Here is a 24,279-nt window from a genome sequence, read left to right as displayed (position 1 = left end):
TCTGCAGACACCGTCAGTACTGTCTTCAGCTGTACAAACTCATGTTAGAACCTGCACATTTTCTAACGTCATCAGCCCACTTTCCGCTAGGACGTTTGTTTTCTTGATCTTATCTTTTGAAATACAGCAAAAAACTCCTTTAATGTATTCTGCATCTGTTTAGCCTGGTTACTTGCCCTAACCATCACCATGTCATTCTCATTACAGATGAAATCACGTGTTCCACTCCAGCTTACACCTTACTCGTTTGCTGTTCTTCTCCCCTGTTTCCCCTTGTAACCTACAACTTGTCTCTCTGCGTTACTCCAATGAGCAACCCACAGTTTTACAGGATCCTTGCATTAGAAGTCCATACAAACTTCCATAAGTCACAACTCATTATACATGCTAACCGTAACCATTATTTTCAGACGCACAGGAAACTTGGTTTTCAAAATTTTGTTTACATCAGCAGAAGAAGTTCAGGCCATTAATATTCTTTCTGTTTATTTCTTTAACTGTCCATTCAGTCACTGACTTAACCGGCCTGTCAGACAGCGGTGTACTGCAGCTGATTACAAAACAAATTTCATATCCGTTTTCCATAACAAAAGTAATTAAGAGAAAAAGACCACGCATCTCTTTTCTGACGTTCAATTTTGCTCTCTTTGAAATATATTTTTGTAATTATGCATCCGTCACAAGTGGCAGATTGATCTGCATTTATATCTGAGTATCGAATTACAGTATTTTAACGTCTGTTATTCAAGACATCAGTGCCGATGTTTGGGATTTTTAGTTTGTGCTGTCGCTTTTGGACTTCAATTGAAACCCCACTCCAGAAGCCACTGATCGTGATGCGCTTTTCTATAAGGTGACATTACCGCAAACCCCACTTCGTTATGAAAATACTGATACGGATACAATAATTTCTACAGAGAAAGTAGACGAAATGTCATTGTCATTCATACCTCTACAAAGTGAAAGGAGAAACAAATAATTTTGAAACAGGAATTTAGGTGAGTAACCTTTCAATCGCAGTTTTCCATCCTCTGCTGAAAATGAGACTTTCCGTTAATCATTTAAATAGTTAACTGGCATGATATAACATTGTACACAACTATTTTCATTTGCCACAATTTAAGGAAAAACAACCTTCCTTATGCTTTATAACGTCTCATCACCTTTTTCCTTAGTACTGTAAGTGGTGTTACACCACATATATATCACCGTCATGAAATTCACTAGAAATCAGCATGTCTAACATAAAAGAAATAATAAATATATACATTATACTAATGCGCCGACTACGAGTGCTCACACATATCAGCAGCAACCGACTGTTGAGAATCGATGTAAACATTCTAACTGTTACATAGGCCTACCATACGGAAATAATGTGGTGTGACTTGATAATACCGACTTCTGTTGTACAAAAGAATGGATATATGGTTCTATGTAATTGTTTTATGTTAAATAAAATCAAAGCCAAGTCGGAGAACGCAATAATTTCGACACTATCTTTAAAAAAAACATTTTTTATAAAATAACATATTTAAAAAATTTGTACAAAACTAGAACACATTTGGTTTAGGTTCTTTATGTAAATGTAATAGTAACAGGCATGAATCTACAACTTTATTTTATCGAAGACTACATCGATATCTAAGGGTACAATTATACTGTATATGCCATAATTAAAATTAACACAGAATACATCTGATTTATTTTCACACAACAAACGGACAGAGTTTGCACTTACTGTAGTATCCTGTGTAATTTTACTATCGAAAATCAAACATGTTTTACCAAAATTTTTTATTACAACATGTCAACTGATGTCTAGCTGATTTCAGTACAAATCATATATCGATTTGAAAGGAGAACCATCATAATTTCCATCATGTACACACATTAAATTCATAATCTATGACGAATACTATTAATCAAAGTCTATATGGTGCGCTTATGTCATTATGAAAGTAATCTAACGTTCAGACACGTCTGAGTCATCTACCAATGTCTAGATGAAATCTAGTAGAAAAATTGTTTTAAACCGGTCACACAGTTAAAACTAAATGCATTTGGTTTAGGCTATCTACATATACATAATATAGAATAGTATGTAGCTGAACCCATTGTGGCGTCCCAGTCATATATAAATACTCCCTCCTTTTATACAAATGAATGACGGCATCAAGTACACGTAAAATAAAAAATACATAATTTTCTGAAAATTTATCTTCTCTCAAAGACAGTAACATATCAACCTCGTTATTAGTATCTGTTATAAAAACAAAGATGCTACTGAAACCATTATAAATACAATGGACCAATGTTAAAAATGGTGTCCTGTGATGAAGCCTCGTAGACGATTAGGTCTCAGTCTGATTTGCGTATGTATACTTGAAAGTCCATTCAAAGTATAAAAATATATTGTTACATTACGACTACGTCATTTGAAGACCCTCTTTTATTTTAGATAAAAAAGAAAGATAAATTTCATTCGGTGCTAGTGGGATCATTAAATACAGAAGCTTTTCATTTGGTTCACAATTATTTCAAAAATCATTTGTGTGTAGTTACAATTTACATATTACATCCTTTAGAACCAACGATCACTTACTTTTCTCGAAGTTCAATAAGAGTTCTGAGTGCAGTTATTTTGAAAGGAAACTTCTATTCTTTTCATGGTCAGTACCAAACAAATTGTTTCAAAACTGGTTCAAATGGCTCTGAGCACTATGGGACTTAACTTCTGAGGTCATCAGTCCCCTAGAACTTAGAACTACTTAAACTTAACTAACCTAAGGACATCACACACATCCATGCCCGAGGCAGGATTCGAACCGACGACCGTAGCTGTCGCGCGGTTCCAGACTGTAGCGCCTAGAACCGCTCAGACACTCCGGCCGGCCAAATTGTTTCTGAGTTAACTGCGTACCACAGTTATTTTGGCAGTTTTTAAATAAATGAAACTGAATGATATTATCATTATTATTATTATTACTATTATTGACTTTCACGAAATACATAATTTTGTCCCAGTTTTCTTACATGATTACCACCAAAGACTCGGTTCAAGTAAATAGTCTTACATAACATTTAATGTTCTTGATTGTCAGGTTCAGAACATAAAGTCAATTTCTCGTATCACAGGCGGTAACTATAAACTATTACTATCCTAGAATAGCTTCGAAATAAAAGTGTCCTCTCTTCTATGTCACGAGAGAGTTAACGCAAATTAAATATAACTTCTTTTTGTCACAGTCAAAGGGAAGAAATTACACTTTCTACAGTGCCTTATGTAATATCAGTATCAAGCAAAAGGATGATATACAGGGTGTTACAAAAAGGTACGGCCAAACTTTCAGGAAACATTACTCACACACAAAGAAAGAAAATATGTTATGTGGGCATGTGTCCAGAAACGCTTACTTTCCATGTTAGAGCTCATTTTATTACTTCTCTTCAAATCACATTAATCATGGAATGGAAACACACAACAACAGAACGTACCAGCGTGACTTCAAACACTTTGTTATAGGAAATGTTGAAAGTGTCCTCCGTTAGCGAGGATACATGCATCCACCCTCCGTCGCATGGAATCCCTGATGCGCTGATGCAGCCCAGGAGCATGGCGTATTGTATCACAGCCGTCCACAATTCGAGCACGAAGAGTCTCTACATTTGGTACCGGGGTTGCGTAGACAAAAGCTTTCAAATGCCCCCATAAATGAAAGTGGAGAGGGTTGAGGTCAGGAGAGCGTGGAGGCCATGAAATTGGCCCGCCTCTACCATTCCATCGGTCACCGAATCTGTTGTTGAGAAGCGTACGAACACTTCGACTGAAATTTGCAGGAGCTCCATCGTGCATGAACCACATGTTGTGTCGTACTTGTAAAGGCACATGTTCTAGCAGCACAGGTAGAGTATCCCGTATGAAATCATGATAACGTGCTCCATTGAGCGTAGGTGGAAGAACATGGGGCCCAATCAAGACATCACCAACAATGCCTGCCCAAACGTTCACAGAAAATCTGTGTTGATGACGTGATTGCACAATTGCGTGAGGATTCTCGTCAGCCCACTCATGTTGATTGTGAAAATTTACAATTTGATCACGTTGGAATGAAGCGTCATCCGTAAAGAGAACATTTGCACTGAAATGAGGATTGACACATTGTTGGATGAACCATTCGCAGAAGTGTACCCGTGGAGGCCAATCAGTTGCTGATAGTGCCTGCACACGCTGTACATGGTACGGAAACAACTGGTTCTCCCGTAGCACTCTCGTGGTCAATGTTACCTTGTACAGCAGCAACTTCTCTGACGCTGACATTAGGGTTATCGTCCATTGCAGATGTCCTCGTCGTTCTAGGTCTTCCCCAGTCGCGAGTCATAGGCTGGAATGTTCCGTGCTCCCTAAGACGCCGATCAATTGCTTCGAACGTCTTCCTGTCGGGACACCTTCGTTCTGGAAATCTGTCTCGATACAAACGTACCGCGCCACGGCTATTGCCCCGTGCTAATCCATACATCAAATGGGCATCTGCCAACTCCGCATTCGTAAACATTGCACTGACTGCAAAACCACGTTCGTGATGAACACTAATCTGTTGATGCTACGTACTGATGTGCTTGATGCTAGTAATGTAGAGCAATGAGTCGCATTTCAACACAAGCACCGAAGACAACATTACCTTCCTTCAATTGGGCCAACTGGCGGTGAATCAAGGAAGTACAGTACATATTGACGAAACTAAAATGAGCTATAACATGGAAATTAACCGTTTCCGGACACATGTCCACGTAATATCTTTTCTTTATTTGTGTGTGAGGAATGTTTCCTGAAAATTTGGCCGTACCTTTTTGTAACACCCCGTATTAATACACCGTAAAACATCACCTGATGTCTGGATGATTACTGTTTCGAATGCCAACGGTTTTCCTACACCATATTAGACACGATTAGGAGATTTTAGTGTTTCCATACTTTCTGCACCCACAGTACGTCTTTCGAGCAGCCGAAGTAGGCTCCATTACATCGCGACGGTTGCCCTCTGCTCGCAGGCGGGTCTGCACGGGCTGACGGGCCACATCGAGTTCACGGAGGGGAAGCGCAGCAACTTCAAGCTGGACCTGCTGAAGCTGAAGCGCGAGCAGCTGCGCTCCGTCGGCTTCTGGAGCCCCGCCGGCGGCGTCAACATCACCGACCCCAGCGCCTTCTACGAGACCAGCGTCAACAACATCACCCTCGTCGTCATGACCAGGGAGGTAAGCGCCTCCGCCCGCTACTTGCCACCTGCGTGACTGCATTAGGTACAGCTACTCGGGGAGAAAGATTCATAACGAGCTTGTTTACTTCGGTAGGCAAACATTTCGTGGCTGATAGAGATAAATTACGAGGGTCACTCCAAAAGAAATGCACACTATTTTTTTAATCCATCTTTTATTCTACATGTTTTAAAGTTTTACAGTATGTAGATACATCCTTTAGGAACAATATTTTCATTTCTCCACATAATTTCCATCCCTCTCAACTGCCTTACGTCATCTTGGAACCAACGCCTGTATACCCGCACGGTAAAATTCTGGTCCAACCTGTTGGAGCCACTGTTTGGCAGAGTGCGCAAGGGAGTCATCATCTTCAAACTTTGCTCCACGGAGAGAGTCTTTCAGTTTCCCGAAGAGATGATAGTCACATGGAGCCAGGTCAGGACTGTAAGGCGGGTGTTTCAGTGTTGTCCGTCCGAGTTTTGTGATCGCTTAAATGGCTTTTTAACTGATATTTGGCCGTGCATTGTCGTGCAACAGCAAAACATCCTGCTTTTGCCGATGTGGTCGAGCACGACTCAGTCGAGCTTGAAGTTTCTTCAGTGTCGTCACATATGCATTAGAATTTATCGTGGTTCCACTTGGCATGATTTCCACAAGCAAGAATCGAAAAACACCGTAGCCATAACTTTTCCAGCAGAAGGTGTGGTTCTGAATTTTTTTCTTCTGTTAATTTGCTTGATGCCACTCCATTGATTGCCTCTTCGTCTCTGGTGAAAAATGATGGAGCCATGTTTCATAGCAATTCTTCCAAGAAATTCATCTCCACCATTCTCGAACTGTTCCAAAAGTTCGCTGCATACAGATTTTCTTGTTTCATTGTAAGCCACTGTCAACATCCTGGGAACACACCTGGCACAAACCTTTTTTAACGCCAACACTTTCAGTATTCTGCAAACACTTCCTTCCTCTATCCCAACGTAGCGTGACAATTCGTTCACCGTGATGCGTCTGTCAGCAGTCACCAATTCGTTAACTCTCTGCACGTTGTCTGGAGTGTGTGCAGTACGAGGCCTGCCGCTGCAAGGGGAATCCTCATTATTGCCGTGCCCGGTTTCATCACGTAAACTTCTTGCCCACCGACTAACTGTACTGCGATCGACAGCAGCATCTCCATACACCTTTTTCAACCTCTTGCGGATGTTTCCCACTGTCTCGTTTTCACAGCACAGGAATTCTATGACAGCACGTTGCTTCTGACGAACGTCAAATGTAACAGCCATCTTGAAGACATGCTGTGACGGCGCCACTCACGGAAACAGGTTGAACTAATGTTTTAAACAAGGGGGAGGGATGTATCTACACACTGTAAAACTTTCACACATGCAGAATGAAAACTGTATTTTTACAAAAATAGCGTGCATATCTTTTGGAGTGACCCCCGTATTAACAGCAATAGCAGTGAACAGCGGGACAGAATTGACGGATACACACAAGACACATGAAATTAAGACGTGTGAAGCTTTTTATGTAAAACAGAAAGGGTATCCGTCAACGAAAAATAGAAAAAACAGCGCAAAATGGGTGCGAACCGAAACAGTTGATCACCAGAATCAGCAAATACTTTGGACACACCTCACTTTGCTAACAGTTCTCAGGACGGATAGAATGCGATGAACAACGCAATATTACAAACAATACACCCTACGGCGCTGCACACTCTGGTTGATTTTCACAGTAGCAATATCGAAGTGAAGAGATTAAACATTATTGAATGGGTGCGCGCAAGCATGTGTGGGGGGGGGACCCTCATGCACACAAATAAGGAAATTCAGTATTACACCAGGAGTGTGTTATAAGGCCGTTTCTGCTTACAAGAAACACGGTGAACAGTAATAACCCTGATGATAAGATCAGAGCATGATAGCGGACGCCGAATAGACCAAATTTTTCCAGAGAACAAGAAGTCGGAGATGAGGGGCTGTGGCCATAGTAAGACAAACAATCAGTAATGAAGTTGCGGAAGTTAGCCCGCTAAACGAACGTGTTTGGATATGTCTGCGGTGTGATTTTGTCCGGCTAAGCTGCTGCTGTGAATGGTAAATAATTGCTCCTATCGTCACTGTATAAAATTCATTTACCAAGTCGTTCTAATCGTGACTGTATTTCAACTGGTGTATCTCAATTTTACTTTACACAGCTTTTGATTAATCAGTTATAATTTTTCAAAATTTTAAATACTGCATCAGTCTACATGATATCGGATTATTTAAAAAATTTGTTCTTAGACTGTTCTTTGTTTTCTTCTATCGCATTCAGATTTTTCATAATAAATTACAGTTTCTTTAATTTTTAGTTTTAGTAATTTTATTAGAAAAGTACGCCTGGTACACAGAGATGCCCTGCTCTTTATCGACTGCAGTAGCCAAGCACAGCTAAGGCTCTGGAGTGCAAAATGTTTGGCAAACCGGAGATATTTTATACCTTAGACTCAAAACATCTTCCCTGAATAGCTTGTAGACAACAAAAACATATTGCTTCCATCTCTACATATAACACTGAGGTTGATGATGCAGATTGAAGTGTTTTCTTGCAAGGGTGAAGCCAGTTTTAAATACATTTCTTTGAAATTTCACTCCATCAGTTGAGAGAAACTGAAGCCTTGATTATCGTTGGTCCTCAGATTCATAAATTTATGAATGATTATGAATTCGAGAATACAGTGAATGCGCTGCCTTCAAGCCTGTTACTGAAAACTTTATACGGAGTGAAAAAATACCCAGAATACAACAGCAGTCTCAAAACATTTATGGAAAATTTCAACAATCTAGGTAATGGAAATGTCGTGTGACTAGGTCCTCCCATCGGGTAGACCTTTCGCCACTTCGGCGACTTGCGCGTCGAAAGAAGTTAGGTGACAGCATGAGTATAGAAGTCTGCTTTTTACCTTCAAATACAGACTATTCCCCAGAAATTCTGGGATATTATACAGAAGAGCAAAAAGTATGATTCCAACAGGATTCTAAGAACATGGGGAAAAGGTACCAAGAACCATGGAATGAGAGTACGATGCGTATGGCATGTCTGGCCAGCATCCCCTTCCAGGGAGTTCGGCCGCCTATGCAAGTCTTTCCAGGTGAGGCTACTTAGGTGAATTACGTGTCGCAGATGGCAGAATGATGATCGAGACAACACAAACACACACAGCCAGTCCCGAGCAGGAAAAATCTTCGAGCAGACCGGAAATCGAACCCGTGACCCCACGATTGAAAGTCGGCAACACTTCCCATAAGAGCACGATCATTGTTGGATGTTCAGGAGGAACAGCTACGATGAAGATTATGCCAGAATATAAAAGAAATAGAAAGACGAATATTAACTCTAACAGCGTACTCGTAACGCTGCTAACAAGAGTACTTCATCAACTTACCTCATATTTTAAGGAGAAAAAGCACACATACACGATATCAATCACAGAAATCTATACCGTTCGAAAATTGGGGACATGGGTCTGACAGCACACAGCTATGACGGTAGTGGTTGTTTGTCACTCTGGCCCACTGCAGCAGCTTAATGCCTGAGAACGAAGTGCTGTAAAATAGAATGTGTGAGTGAGAGGTTTACGAAAACCTGTTTTAACACTGGTAACACGTTTTGTTCATTGCGTCAAAGTGCGCGGTATCTAACCTGTAGCTGATGCCAGATACCCATTTTTTTATGAAATATTTTATTTTCAGAGCCTCAAATGCTGTGTGAATAAATGAATGAGTGTGTCATTAAAGAAGTAGCGTAGCGCTATTCAGTTTTTAACATCACTGTTGTGCGGTATTTTGTTTGGGCTTTAAAGCTGGCGCTATTAAAGTGAAGTACATTTGCTGGAGATGAGCTATTCTTCAACATGATTGGCATGTTGAAAATAACTTCATTTCATAATAATTCTTCATTTACTTAAGTTCATTCACTTTGATTTTGAGGTGTACATATAGCTGCAGAATATGAATACGAGAATACTGTTAATACAATATTGAACATGTCACTATTCATTTTTCGCGTAGAATTACGTGTTCTCGAACAATATTCCAGAATACCTATGACATCCCGCCGATAGGATGAATCAGTTTGCTGCTACTCTGTATTCTAATCCGCTTTGAGGCATTACACGGCTGCAGTAGGTCCTATGGAGTACTTTATAAGACAAGAAGACAAACAACCGAGGTGTGCGAAAGTTTAAACACTGTACTTTCACTTCAGAACTGCGCACTATCAGAATTATGCCCAAAATTTTCGATTCGTGGGTCTTGTTAGTGTTTTTTCCTAGTAAGAAAACTGTTGTTAGAATAACATGATAATAATAATAAAAAGTTAAAACACATCCTAATGTTCTGTAAAATTATATTTATTTGGTCATGAACTGTCTTTCGGCTGCTCAGCGCATCTTCATGTGACAACTGAATGTCACAAACACTGACAAACATGATGAGCGACTTTGTACGAATAATATGTAAGTCGCACTTCATGTTTACCTGTGTTTCCCGCAATAGTACGATCAAGCCCATCTTGACGCACTTTTGATATCAAATTGGTAAGCTAGTTAATTAAATGGATCAATTAAAATACCCCCTTAACGTACTTTTACGCTAATTGTTTTATGACCCCCTGGGGATGAGCCATCCTTCTGCAAAACCCCCAAACCCTCCCCCTCGTCCACCCGAACCACTCTGGGATAAACTGACACGTTTCTTGTCACCACGCCCTAATTCAGATCTCAGCCACTTCTCCCCCTCCTGGGAAATGCCCCCAGTCTTCCCATCACCTCCCCCACATCTGTACATTGTGGGAAAAAGATTCAATCTGTACCACACTGCTGGAGTGAAGGAATCTTACAACACAAAATTCAAATCAATGTCAATTGATATAATGTTATTCAACTCAATTTGCATATTCTTAATTTAATCAGTTTATGGGAGACAGGGCCCCTCCCCATCCCTACCCCACTTTCCCCTCCTATCTCAAACTTGGAAACTGGTGGGAAAGACTCATTCTGTGCTCAGCTGCTGAACTGGGAGGATCTCATGATACGAAATACGTAATAAATTCGAGCAATATATTACTTGTTTAAACTTTAATTAAAATGATTAATTAAATTGGTGGGAAATGCTGGGCTGTGGTTCTCTTTATTTGGGTGGGAAAAATAGCCTACGTTTAGGACGTCACAACTGCGATAGCAAAAACGAATGAAATGGTCCATTTGCACTACACTATCAAATTAATTGTTTAACAATTTACAGGAAACAAGACAGGGAAAATATCCAGAAGATGTAAGTCAAACAGATTCCTTAATGAACTCACAACCACTTTATGATGATTCTTCTTTATAATGAAACATACATTGAATGTTTGCACAAACACATTGTGCAAATCAAGTAATTAAATTTCAGTAACAACTAGATCAAAGCGCTAGATATATCTTAGGTCTTTTATGTACCAATATTTGAGAGCAGAAGAGCCCTCCTGCACCACAACATCTGACGAAAAAACACACACTCGCAAACGCGAAGCGCGCCATCTACCAACCACAGAAGTGCTGGGAGCTGCATCCGCACTGCCTAGGAGAAGGCTAGAGACTGCACCTGCATCGACCACACCGGCAGTTCTACGCTGGTATAGGCATGCATATAAATACAGAGATATGTAAACAGGCAGAACACGGCGCTGCGGTCAGCAACGCCTATATAAGACAACCAGAGTCTGGCATAGTTGTTAGATCGGTTACCGCTGCTACAATGGCAGGTTATCAAGATTTAACTGAGTCTGAACATGGTATTACAGTCGGCGCACGAGCGATGGGACACAGCATCTCTGACGTAGCGATGAAGTGGGGATTTTCCCGTACGACGAATCAACGAGTGTACCATGAATATCAGGAATACGGAGACACATCAAATTTCCGACATTGCTGCGGCCGAGCAAAGATCTGTCAAGAATGGGACCAACGACGGCTGAAGAAAATCGTTCAACGTGACAGAAGTGACACCCTTCCTCAAATTGCGGCACATTTCAATGCTGAGCCTCCAGAAAGTGTCAGCTTGCGAACCATTCAACGAAACCTCATCAGTATGGGCTTTCAGAGTCAAGAAGGTATACTCAGTGATAAATCAAAGCAGTAGGCTTTACCAGAAATATCGACCCTGAGACAATGTGTCTAATATTGTATTTTAAAGCCGGCCGGAGTGCCCGTGGGGTTCTAGGCTCTACAGTCTGGAGCCGAGCGGCCGCTACGGTCGCAGGTTCGAATCGTACCTCGGGCATGGATGTGTGTGTTGTCCTTAGCTTAGTTAGGTTTAATTAGTTCTAAGTTCTAGGCGACTGATGACCTCAGAAGTTAAGTCGCATAGTGCTCAGAGCCATTTGAACCATTTTTTTGTATTTTAAATACGACAGTATGACATCTTAGATAACACTTAAAACACTTGATAATGACACTTTGAAGCCGAAATCATGATCGTGTAAATGTAATACTGCAAATAAAAAACAGTCTAATGGCGGTACTGACTTTAAAGACATCTCAGAACGTTTAGATTTGCAGCTGGGAGAAGGGGAAGCATATTGTTGAACATGTTGGTATTCTTCCAGCGAAATTTAAGCGCCCTGTCCTTCTGGGAAGCATACGACAACTTTTGCGAGTCTGGAATCGTTCTCAGCAGGGCGGCACGGCGAGCAGTGGCCTGTTGGCTGGGAGCGGTACAGTCCTGGCATGCGGGCGGTGGTTCACGACTTGGTGGGGGCGGTGGCAGCTGTGCATGCAACCTGGAGGCAGCAGCGGGGATGGGGCAGAGGTGTTGCCGGCGTAGAGAAGAAAGCGAAACATCCTACTGCCCTCATACACTGACAGGCCTCAGCAGGATTAGTTTGGGAGGAGAATACCGAAATTCTAAGTGCCTTAATTCCACAGGCATGAGAAGACAACCAACAGAAAGAACATGTTTAGCTTTATTTATTTATTTATTTATGCATTTATTTTACCTGGCAAGATTAGGGCCTTCAGGCCCTCTCTTACACCTAACCAGGCATACTCAGATTCAACAAATTTCAGTTTCTACAGAACATTAAGGACATATTACATATTATACAGTATTAATGTTAAGAAAAAAAATAGAGATTATAAACGTAGTACAATGATAATTATAACAATCAAAAATTAATTATAACAATCAAGAATAATAATAATAGTAATAATAATAATAATGACTATGTATATGAAAGTAAACATATTTTTCTTTTATGAATGTCAGTCCTATTGCTAGTTGGGAATTTTCTCGTTATATTCTTGCAGCTTGTGAGTTATTCTCATCAAGCAGAGACATAAGACGATAGAATGGGGTGAAAGAGATATAGAAGAGGTAGATAGGTTAGAGGAAGAGAAATAGAATGGTAAAATTCGAAGCTATGATGGAGAGGAGAAAGAAAGAGATGAGAGGGGCCCAACAATGGTAGCTATACCGTCCCTGATATGTAAGTCTTGAGTTCACTCTTGAATGTTGAGTGGTTCCGGATAAGACGCAGATCACAGGGGAGCGCGTTCCATAGTCGTATGGCTGAGATGGAGAATGACATGGAGAAAGATTTTGTGTTATGTAAAGGTACAGCCAAGATGCTAGACGTATCCGATCTGGTATTGCGGTTGTGGAATGATGATAGGTGTTTAATGTGAGAAGATAAGTATTGGGGGCACCAGTGGCTAAGAAATCGATGAAGTAAGCACATCGTGTGGAGATCGCGTGCCTTATGTGGGCGTATCCAACCTAGCTGGGAGTATGAAGGACTGATATGATCATACAACCGTATATTGCATAAGTATCTAACGCAAGCGTTCATCACTAGCTCGAGGCGTCTCGAATTTTCACTATTTGTGCCGTGTTGAACTACATCACAGTAGTAAAGATTAGGCAAGACTAGTGTTTGGACTAATTTTTGTTTAACATGGGTTGGAAATATTTTTCTAAATTTCTGAATTGCATGTAGGGAGGAGAGCGATTTCCGGCAAACTGTAACTGTTTGTTCTTCCCAGTTTAGGTGTTCATCCAAGATTATTCCAAGGTCTTTTACTGTTTTTTGGTATGGTAGTTGGGTACCATTGAGGTGTATTTGAGGGACTGTTTCGTGAAAGTACCGACTGATTAACTTTGGATGAGATATAAGTATGACCTGGGATTTCTTGGGGTTTAGTTTCAGACCTAGGTTCTGTGCCCATCGAGAAACAGAGCAAAGATCTGCGTTCATACTCGCTACTGCGTCAGCAAAGTTCTTGGGGCTTGCACTTATGTACAGTTGGATGTCGTCGGCATATAGATGGTAGTTGCAGGAGTGAATCACTGAAGAAATATCATTAATGTACAGTGAGAAGAGTAATGGACCAAGGACGGAGCCTTGGGGAACTCCAGAGCGCACGTTTTTCCATGATGACTTTTCCGACCCACAAATGACTTGTTGACTTCTGTTTTTGAGGTAGCTGTCGAACCAGTGTATTGCGCTGTTTGAGAAATTCAGCTGCTTCATTTTAATTAGTAATACATCAAAGTCAACTGTATCAAAAGCCTTGCTAAAGTCAAGCAGTGTTAGGATGGTAGCTTCACGTCTGTCCATAGCATGTTTAATGTCATCAGTTACTTTGATTAATGCAGTTGCTGTACTATGGTGCTTTCGAAAGCCTGACTGATATTTGTCATGGATGTTATGAGTTTTGAGGTAATCCGTCAGCTGTTCATGGACGATGTATTCTAGGGCTTTAGATATTGCAGGTAGTATGCTGATCGGCCTGTAGTCACCTGTCGACTTAGGGTTGTCAGTCTTGGGTATAGGTTGAATTAAACTTTGCTTCCACTCAGTAGGATATGTACTACTGACAAGAGACAGGTTGAAGATGTCTGTGATAACTGGAGTAATAGTGTCTACGACGTTCTTGATCATGCCAATGCTCACTCCATCATTTCCTACTGCCTCGGAAGAGATTCTCGTAATTGCCTTGTGTACTGTGCCGGTAGTGACATGTTTTAGGAAAAACTTGTCTCTCGAGAGATTGATATCTTGGGGCTGGTAATTTGTCGCTGCGTGGCAGTTTACAGCTGTTGAGAAGAAATCGTTTAATTCTTCTGCAGACGCTTGATAAACAGCGTCAGATCTTCGCTTCCCTATACCGAAACTGCGCAGCTTTTTCCACAGTGCAGCAGGTTTTGATATGCCGCATACGACAGAGCGGGCATGTCTGATTTTGGCATTCCTCACGCTCTGCTTGGTTCTATTTCGGAGTTTCCTATAAGCTTCGTACGCCTCGGGAGTTGGGTTACGCTTGAAGGCCCTATGTGCAGCATCACGTTTATTCATTAACTGGCGTAATGCAGTGGTGAGCCACGGAGCGGGAGCTCTCTTTACCTTGACAGTGCGTTGAGGAGCATGTTTATCATACAGTGCAATGATTTTGCGACATAATTCCCGAATTTTTCCGTCTAAAGTCGGTTCATTGCTTATATCATACCAAGGGATGTCTGAGCAATCCTTTTGAAGAGCGTCATGGTTAACATTTTTTAGGTTTCTGTAGGTTACCAGGTGAGATTTTTCTTTGGTAGTATGCACTGAGTAATTTAAGAATATCACGTCATGAGCAGAGAGTCCTGGAGCGGATGTCTGATTGGCGCGAATTATTTTATCTGGTCGCTTTGTTGCCATTATATCTATGAGTGTATGGCTGTGTGGCGTGTGATGAGTTGGGTCCAGCGGTGTTAAACTCATATCATTGGAGTGGAACAGTCTCCTTAGTTTTTCTGCAGAGGGAGATTTTAACTGTAAGTCGATGTTTGTGTCGCCCATAATGATTATGTGTTCATACAGTGTCACGAGCGAGGACAGGGCAGACTGAAAGGAGGACATAGCACCGACGTTTGGAGGTTTATAGATTACTCCAATTAGCAGTTTCTGATTTGATGTATTTATTTCGAAAAACAAGAACTCTGCTTCTCCTTCGCACTTTGCATCCGATGTGCATAGTATAGTAGGTCTCAGATCAGAGCGAACATAGGCACCCACACCACCCCCGCGTCGTGTTTCACGATCTGCCCTTAGGAGAGTGTAACCAGTGAGTCGGATAGCGTCGGAAGAGATGTTTGGTTTCATCCAAGTTTCAGAGACGAGGATAATATGGAACAGCGATTGGCAGAACAGGTTACAGAACTCGTCGAAGTGAGCCGTTAGCGACTGAGCGTTCGCGTGGGCCACAAAGAGCCCGCCGCCGGAACCGGTCCGTCCCATTGTGGCCGCCTGTAGGACCGACCGCGCTCCGTTTACCTGCTGGCCGGAAGAGGGACAAAAGCTGGATTTCGCGGGGGAAGACATATTTACAGGTGTGTCCAAGGTCGTGACTGACTCAAGCGTCTGTGGGCTAAAGGTGAAAGACAAGCTGGAGGTATCGGAGAAGGGAGCGAAAAGAAAGATGGAAAGTGGCAGTGGTGCTTACGAAAAAGATAATAGTAGTAGTAGTGGTAGTGACGAGGATGAAAATAACAGATATAGAAAGGCGGTTTTAAGGAGATTCCTGTTAATGGTGAATGTTAATTCCCGTTTGACTGACAACTGTAGATATCGTCAGCTATTTGACTACAGTTACCACCCATTTTGGTATCAGAAGAAGTGACTACATAGGCTGTGGGAAGCCATCACAGTTTTGTTACCAGGAGAGTGTAAACCAGCTGCAGCAAAGGCCTTAGTGGTCATGCAGAGGGACTCTTATGATCAATTTAATTAATTAGTCAATCAATTTGATATCAACGATGTGCTGTGGGGCAGGTGGAAGTGAGAGCGAGAGTACCACAGATCTGATTTGCGAGCTGGAGCAGTAATAAGGCGTTTTTCGTTATGTCGAGATCTCTTCACGAAATTTCAACTCCTCCTCCTGCCTACAGCGGGAAAGATGCCCATCGTAGTAAAATCAGCTATATTACCGAATTCATAAACTGATACATAGCATTAACCTGAAATTTACAACTCTCTTAACTGCTATTTTCCCACCCTAACAGACGTCCTAAGCGACGAGGCAGCTTCGAAGAGAGTTCGAAAGTGAGGAGGCATCCTTTAACAGAGGTAGAGCATGCTGTTAGCACTCTTCCGTGAGCCAAAAACGAGTTTAATATTTTAGTCCTGTGATACAAGACAACAGACATTAAGCTGATAAGAACAGATTTTTTTACCTGATGAGAGAATGCTACATGATTTTCATAACACGTAACGACACTTTAGCAATATGAAAATGTGTGCATGCTCTAATATCTTCTGTCTTAGAAAAGAACTTGTATAAAAGGGAGGATCTACATTTCACATGAAAAATTCGAAGTGTATCAACAACGTCTGTCTCAAAATGGGTAAGGTGGGGAAAACTTATGTTGGGGTGGAACTGCACTTAGAACTATACTTCCAAGCCATGCCTGCTTGTCTCGTAGTGTGCTGCAGCCAGCAGCAGGGGCGGTCACGCGGACTTGGCCAACCAGAAGCCGTGGCTTAGTCCGTACGGACTTGTTAGCTACAAAGAACGGTACCGGTTGGTCAGCTCTTACTCACAGCTGCAAAGACAAGTCCCGATGGCGGCATTCACAGCGTCCTCTGGATGGCTGAATAGAGAACTAACCGACATGCTTGTTGAGTGGTGAGAGAAGTGGACGTGTGATTTGCGTGTATTCTCCAATTTTTATACAGAAATCAACGAAGACTCTCTTTGGCGAGTATTTGAACTGGAGGATTATTCCTCCCACGTAAATTGATTGAGTGACGGTTGGGCGGTCACAGTGACAGTCTCTCTGGCCTCTGAGCATCTGGCACAGGTGGCATGAGGATAGTAGGAGATGCGCACGTAACTAGCAGTGTGGCCGACGTGGACGCAAGTCTCTAGTCCTCTCTGGTCAGCGTGGCTGGAGCTTCCAGCACTCCTGCAGTCGGTAGATGGCGGGCACTTCGCGATCATGAGCGTGTTTCTCTTTTTTTTTTTTTTTTTTCTCGGCAGATATGTTTAGTGGAAATGTCGTGGTGGAGAGGGGTGCTTATTTTCTCAAACGTCAGATATATTTAGCGCTTTGATCTATTTGTGGGTGAAATTTAAATACTTTATTTGCAAAATGTATGTGTACGATTCTCGAACATTGAAAATGCGTTTTAATATGTAAAAGAATCATCACAAGATGGTGGTGAGGCCTACCTTTTACAAATGCCTTCAAATCCTTGAACGCCATGCTCTCCGCCTCGCGTATCGTATTTGTCTCCCCTCCCCCACGCGGATCCTGTACGATCTTATTCCGTTCCCCCACCTCCTCCTCTTCCTCGAACGGATATGGATCCTATACACTTCCTGTAAACTAGATCCCCCTCACCCGCTTGTCTCTCACATCCTCTCCCACCCCCGTCTGCTGCCGCGCCTGTATTTCCACGTCCCACCTGCTCTCCATCTCTCCACCCTCCTTACCCTCTCCCAAGGTGGCTTCTGCCAGAGCCCCCTACCTGATGATGCCCTCCTTCCCTCCATCTACCCCTCCTATCAACTTTGATCCTCCCCTCCCACTTCCTGTGTTTTTTCCTTAGGGCACCCTCTCTCCCTTCTCTCTCCTTTCCCTCCATCCTCCCTTCCTCCCCCCCTCCTCCCCCGGGCTTCCCCTACCCCCTCCTCCCTTCATTCCTCCCCCCATCACCCCCTGCCCCTGCCATTGGCATCCCTGCTCTCCCCTCTCCCACCCCCACCACCTTCCTTCCCGCTTGGCAGTTCCCCGCACACGCTCAGTGGACCTTCACGCACCGGAGATCATCGCCATTAGTTTATCATGTGTGTGCCATTGTGTTTGTCCTTTAGTGTTTTTCGCCATCATGCTCCTTCGTTCACCTGTACCGTCTAATTCATCAGTGTCTGTGTGCAGTGCCAACAGTTTCTTTCAGTGTCTTCGCGTGTGAACGGCTACATGTTTTTTGTTTATGTGTCTACTGTTTTTTGCCCCACAATTTTGTTCTGTCTATTGTGTGTCTACATTGTTTTTTTAATTGTTAAACTTGTGGCTGAAGAGCAGCGTAGTATGCTGCTGCCAGCCCACCTTATGAAAAGGTCTTTAAATGACAACAAAGGAAAAAAAATGGTAGTGAGTGTTTTAAGCGATCTGTTTCACATACAGCTTCTAGACGTTTTCTCCCTACCTTGTGTCCTGTAAATTGTGAAACAATCAATTTTTCATACAACAGTTGTGATGTCATAGAGTGGGCTACTTTTCCCACCCAAACGAAGAGAACCACAGCCCAGTATTTCCCATCAATTTAAGTAACCATTTTAACCAATGTTTAAATAAATGAACAATATAATTCTCTAATTTGCCGCTCATTTCGTGTCATGATAACTGTCCCGCCAATTTCCAGATGGGGAGGGGGCGTGGAAAGTCGCAGAGGGGAGGGGAGGATCTCTGCCTCTCACGAAGTGATAAAATAAAGAATATGCAAGTTGAATTGGACAATATATTATTAGGTCAACTTTCATGGGTTTCTATTTCATGTCATGAGATCCTTCTTCTCCAGCAGCTCAGCACGGATTGGGGCTTTTTCCATCTGTTTCCAGATGTGAGTGGGGAATGAGAAAGTGGAGGAGGGAAAGGAAGGGCTGGGGGATTCCCAAAAGTGGGGAGGGGGAAAGTTGCAGGGAGTGACAAAAAACGTGTCCCTTACCCCAGAGGGGTGTGGAAGAGCGAGTTGGACAGGTAGTGGGTTTCTTAAAAGGATGGATTATCCCCATGGTGTCATAAATAAACCCTCAGAAAGTGATAAATCAGTTAGCATAACAGTACCTTAAGGGGCTCCGGAAAGGATCAAAATCATGAAAAGTTCAATTTTTACTTTTTTGCGTTTTCTGAATCTGCAGACTATTACCTTTTAATACACTCCTGGAAATTGAAATAAGAACACCGTGAATTCATTGTCCCAGGAAGGGGAAACTTTATTGACACATTCCTGGGGTCAGATACATCACATGATCACACTGACAGAACCACAGGCACATAGACACAGGCAACAGAGCATGCACAATGTCGGCACTAGTACAGTGTATATCCACCTTTCGCAGCAATGCAGGCTGCTATTCTCCCATGGAGACGATCGTAGAGATGCTGGATGTAGTCCTGTGGAACGGCTTGCCATGCCATTTCCACCTGGCGCCTCAGTTGGACCAGCGCTCGTGCTGGACGTGCAGACCGCGTGAGACGACGCTTCATCCAGTCCCAAACATGCTCAATGGGGGACAGATCCGGAGATCTTGCTGGCCAGGGTAGTTGACTTACACCTTCTGGAGCACGTTGGGTGGCACGGGATACATGCGGACGTGCATTGTCCTGTTGGAACAGCAAGTTCCCTTGCCGGTCTAGGAATGGTAGAACGATGGGTTCGATGACGGTTTGGATGTACCGTGCACTATTCAGTGTCCCCTCGACGATCACCAGTGGTGTACGGCCAGTGTAGGAGATCGCTCCCCACACCATGATGCCGGGTGTTGGCCCTGTGTGCCTCGGTCGTATGCAGTCCTGATTGTGGCGCTCACCTGCACGGCGCCAAACACGCATACGACCATCATTGGCACCAAGGCAGAAGCGACTCTCATCGCTGAAGACGACGTCTCCATTCGTCCCTCCATTCACGCCTGTCGCGACACCACTGGAGGCGGGCTGCACGATGTTGGGGCGTGAGCGGAAGACGGCCTAACGGTGTGCGGGACCGTAGCCCAGCTTCATGGAGACGGTTGTGAATGGTCCTCGCCGATACCCCAGGAGCAACAGTGTCCCTAATTTGCTGGGAAGTGGCGGTGCGGTCCCCTACGGCACTGCGTAGGATCCTACGGTCTTGGCGTGCATCCGTGCGTCGCTGCGGTCCGGTCCCAGGTCGACGGGCACGTGCACCTTCCGCCGACCACTGGCGACAACATCGATGTACTGTGGAGACCTCACGCCCCACGTGGTGAGCAATTCGGCGGTACGTCCACCCGGCCTCCCGCATGCCCACTATACGCCCTCGCTCAAAGTCTGTCAACTGCACATACGGTTCACGTCCACGCTGTCGCGGCATGCTACCAGTGTTAAAGACTGCGATGGAGCTCCGTATGCCACGGCAAACTGGCTGACACTGACGGCGGCGGTGCACAAATGCTGCGCAGCTAGCGCCATTCGACGGCCAACACCGCGGTTCCTGGTGTGTCCGCTGTGCCGTGCGTGTGATCATTGCTTGTACAGCCCTCTCGCAGTGTCCGGAGCAAGTATGGTGGGTCTGACACACCGGTGTCAATGTGTTCTTTTTTCCATTTCCAGGAGTGTAGATATATAATTTATTCAATTCCGAAGACTACAACTATTTTTAAATTTTTTTTAAATGTGTTCTACATGGTCGTGACCCACTGTGGCGCTGTTAAACTGCTGTCAAATGGTGTTATTATTAACGTCCGTGTTCATCAGGTACATTTTAGTGATGTGAGATAAAGTATGTGTTGTGGCTAACCTGTGATGGTTCAATATATATCGCTGGTGTGATTGTCGATTGTTTCATGTTTATTTACTCTGTCGTTATCTCGAAAATATTCGTAATTAATTCTGTTTCTTGAGTCTCTGTTTTGTTGAAGTATAATAATGAGTAAAAGTAAAGTTATTAGAAATCCTCTGAAGGCTTTTAAGAAAGTGAGAAATGTTGGAAAGCCAAAGGTATGTGTTATTACTGTAAACAATAAAGACGATAACCAAGTGAGTGAACCTAACCTCTCAAGTACACCTGCCCATAGCAGTCAAAGTGGGAAAGAAAATACTTCACAGAAGAAGCTTGGTTCAATGAGTGAAAACTATGAATGTTTTATGGGCGAATCGGATGTGAATGAAATATTTGATATGTCGTTTCTCAAAGGAATTTTTTCAAACTGTGTAAGATGTATTCATTGTAGTGAAGTTGGTCTGGAACTCTCCATAATAAAGCACGTAGGACTTGCTAGTGAAATACAACTGAAATGTGATAAGTGTTCATACATGACCACCTTTTGGAACAGTGTTGCAGTAACTGCAACTGAAGAAAATGGTAGCAAAATCTACGAACACAACATTAGATTTGTTTATTCCTTGCGTTCAGTTGGTAAGGGTGCTACTGCAGGTGCAATTTTCTGTGGCATCATGAATCTTCCAAATCCCCCAACCAAGTTTACGACCTATAATAAATTAATAGGGTCTAAAGTAGAAGATGTCTGTATAGAATCTATGAAGAACGCTGTGGAAGAGGCAGTAATGGAAAATAATGGTAACAGAGATTTGACTGCAGCGTTCGATGGTACCTGGCATAAACGGGGACACACATCTCTTCATGGTGTAGTATCTGCCACCAGTATGTATACAGGGAAAGTTTTAGATGTAGCAGTAATATCAAAGTATTGTAGATGTCCACAAAAATATAAAGGTACACATGAAAATAATTGCAAAACTAACTATAGTGGCAGTAGTGGAGGAATGGAAGTGGCTGGTGTTGCCAGTATATTCCAGCGTTCTGAGGCGTGTGATAAAGTGCGATATGTTAATTACCTTGGTGACAGTGATTCTAAAAGTTTCAAACATGTTCAAGGACTGAAGCCCTATGGTGATGATGTTGTAGTGCAGAAATTTGAGTGTATTGGACACGTACAGAAGCGAATGGGAACAAGACTTCGGCGACTGAAAGCTTCGTACAAAAAACAAAAACTCAGTGACGGTAAAGGGTTGGATGGGAAGGGAAGGTTAACTGACAGTGTAATTGACAAAATACAGAACTATTATGGAATGGCTATTAGGCAAAATACACAAAGTGTCGACGAAATGAAGAAGGCTGTTTGGGCTCTTTTTTTCATACTTCTTCAACCGATGAAAATCCCCAACATAGCTTGTGTCCCAAAGAAGAAGACAGTTGGTGTAAATATAACAAAGGATTGCTAACTGGTGAAGTGTACACTCATAAGCATAGTCTGCCTCATGCAATAATGGAGGTGATAAAACCTATTTTCTGAGACTTAGCAGCACCTGAACTGTTGAAAAAGTGTATTCACGGAAAAACTCAAAACCCCAGTGAAAGTGTAAATAGTGTTATATGGTCGAGAATCCCCAAGACTGTATTTGTTGGAATAGAAACACTTCACTTTGGTGTGTATGATGCTGTTGCGACTTTCAATGATGGCAACATTGTAAGGTGCAAGGTATTTAGAAATATGGGAATGAAGATAGGTTCTAACATGGTACGAGTGATGCTTGCTTTAGACAAGGAACGCCTTCGGGCTGCAGACAGGGCTGTAAAGAGTCTAGAAATACAAGCAAGAGTAAACAGGAGGAGGAACAAGAGGAAGCTGGAGGAGGAGTTTGCAGAGGATGAAGATAATCCATCCTATGGACCTGGAATGCACTAAAAAGTTAATCCAATCTTTGTCGCTCGATTCCCAAAACTTTTATTTTCTCATACTAATTACATGTTTTCTAAGGATCTTCCAAACATATTTGTTTCAAACTTTCAGTAAATGTTACACAGCACCTTCTGCACAATTTAACACAGCCTTTTTCCAAAAAACTGTATATTTTTAAATATACAAATAAAAAATTGCAAAAAATGTTGTGAATTTTCATTACAATTGAAAAAAAATCATCTTTAATAACTGAACTAAAATTTTGTAAAATCCCTGTGTTAAGTTGTAGCCCATATTCCAATAAATAATCTGTAAAAAGTTCAACTTCCTACCTCAAATACTTTGTGAGGAAAGATGTAATTTATAAGCGTTATTTTAACATTGCAAGTATAGGGCGTTCCGGAGCCCCTTAAGGATGGTAGTTTAATTGGCCAATTTAATTGATCAGCATATTAATTTGCTATGAAAAGTGTGCCAGGATCGGCTTTATCCTACTACCTGCGATTATCTTTTCTCGCCTGAAGATAACCTGAGAAACCGAAAGCCGGTTCATGACCAAATACATATAATTTTCCAGAATATTACGAAATGTTTTGCTTTATATTAATTCTGCTTCAATAACTTAAACATTTAAAATATGAGGTGTTATTTTGTGAAAAACGCTAACTTGACAAAAAAATACACGTAATTTTCCAGAACTGGAATCACAGATTGATTCTAGAATACCTATTTTTGCGAAATTATGTGACAAAACCTTTAAAAATACTGACATTTTTATCTGTCTCTTTTATCTATTCAGATAGATATGAATGTCCACTTGTATTTATAGATTAGACGGCTATAATTAATCGCTCTACACTTGTAATCATTTCGAACATTTTGCGACTGAAACTTTTACTAAATCTTTCTAAATATGCAGCTCTGGCGTCTCTCATGAGAGTATGTAACCTGCTATTTTTTATTCTGTCAGAATATGTTAAGGACGAAAATGTTGTGGAACATTCTACCAGCCTGTCGTTTCTCCTGAAAGAGACAAAGCACGGTGTACAAGAAGCAGGTGCAGCCTGGCTTCCACGGCTCTCACGCACGCTCGCGCATCGCTGAACGGCGCCCCTGTGTCGGCAGGAGAAGCCGTACGTGATGGTGAAGGAGGACCACAACCTGACGGGCAACGCGCGCTACGAGGGCTTCTGCATCGACCTGCTCAAGTGGATCGCTGCCCAGGTCGGCTTCCACTACGCCATCAAGCTCGTCCCCGACCACATGTACGGCGTCTACGACCCGGACACGAGGGAGTGGAACGGCATCGTGCGCGAGCTCATGGAGAAGGTGAGCACCAAACAAGTGTCTGCCACCTAAAAACATCCAGTCCCAGCTTCCAGCAACAACAATAATTTGGTTTACAGTGCTTTCCATAAAATGATTGACCGAATTTAAACTGCCTTCATAATTTACTCACTAATGAGTACAATCTTACGTTAAAGGTTTAGCATTTTAAATCAAGAATTAAAGTTATGTAGGGAGCTCATGTGGGAGCGATCTAGGTGCTTGTAAAACAATAAGCCAAGATCGCA

At 42.5% G+C, this 24,279-nt stretch overlaps 1 protein-coding gene across 1 annotated transcript in view; it reads left to right on the top strand.

The window, feature by feature from the left end:
• LOC126251146 (glutamate receptor ionotropic, kainate 2) overlaps positions 1-24,279 on the top strand; it is a 1,402,037-nt gene that overhangs the window by 1,145,133 nt on the left and 232,625 nt on the right. Inside the window, exons 8-9 of the mRNA XM_049951920.1 lie at positions 5,053-5,256; positions 23,831-24,034. Coding sequence (XP_049807877.1) covers positions 5,053-5,256; positions 23,831-24,034 — 408 coding nt within the window. The remainder of the gene's footprint in view (positions 1-5,052; positions 5,257-23,830; positions 24,035-24,279) is intronic.

This window comes from Schistocerca nitens, chromosome 1 (genome assembly GCF_023898315.1).
Source record: "Schistocerca nitens isolate TAMUIC-IGC-003100 chromosome 1, iqSchNite1.1, whole genome shotgun sequence".
Taxonomy (NCBI): Eukaryota; Metazoa; Arthropoda; class Insecta; order Orthoptera; family Acrididae; genus Schistocerca; species Schistocerca nitens.
This window is presented reverse-complemented; position numbering and strand designations above follow the sequence as displayed.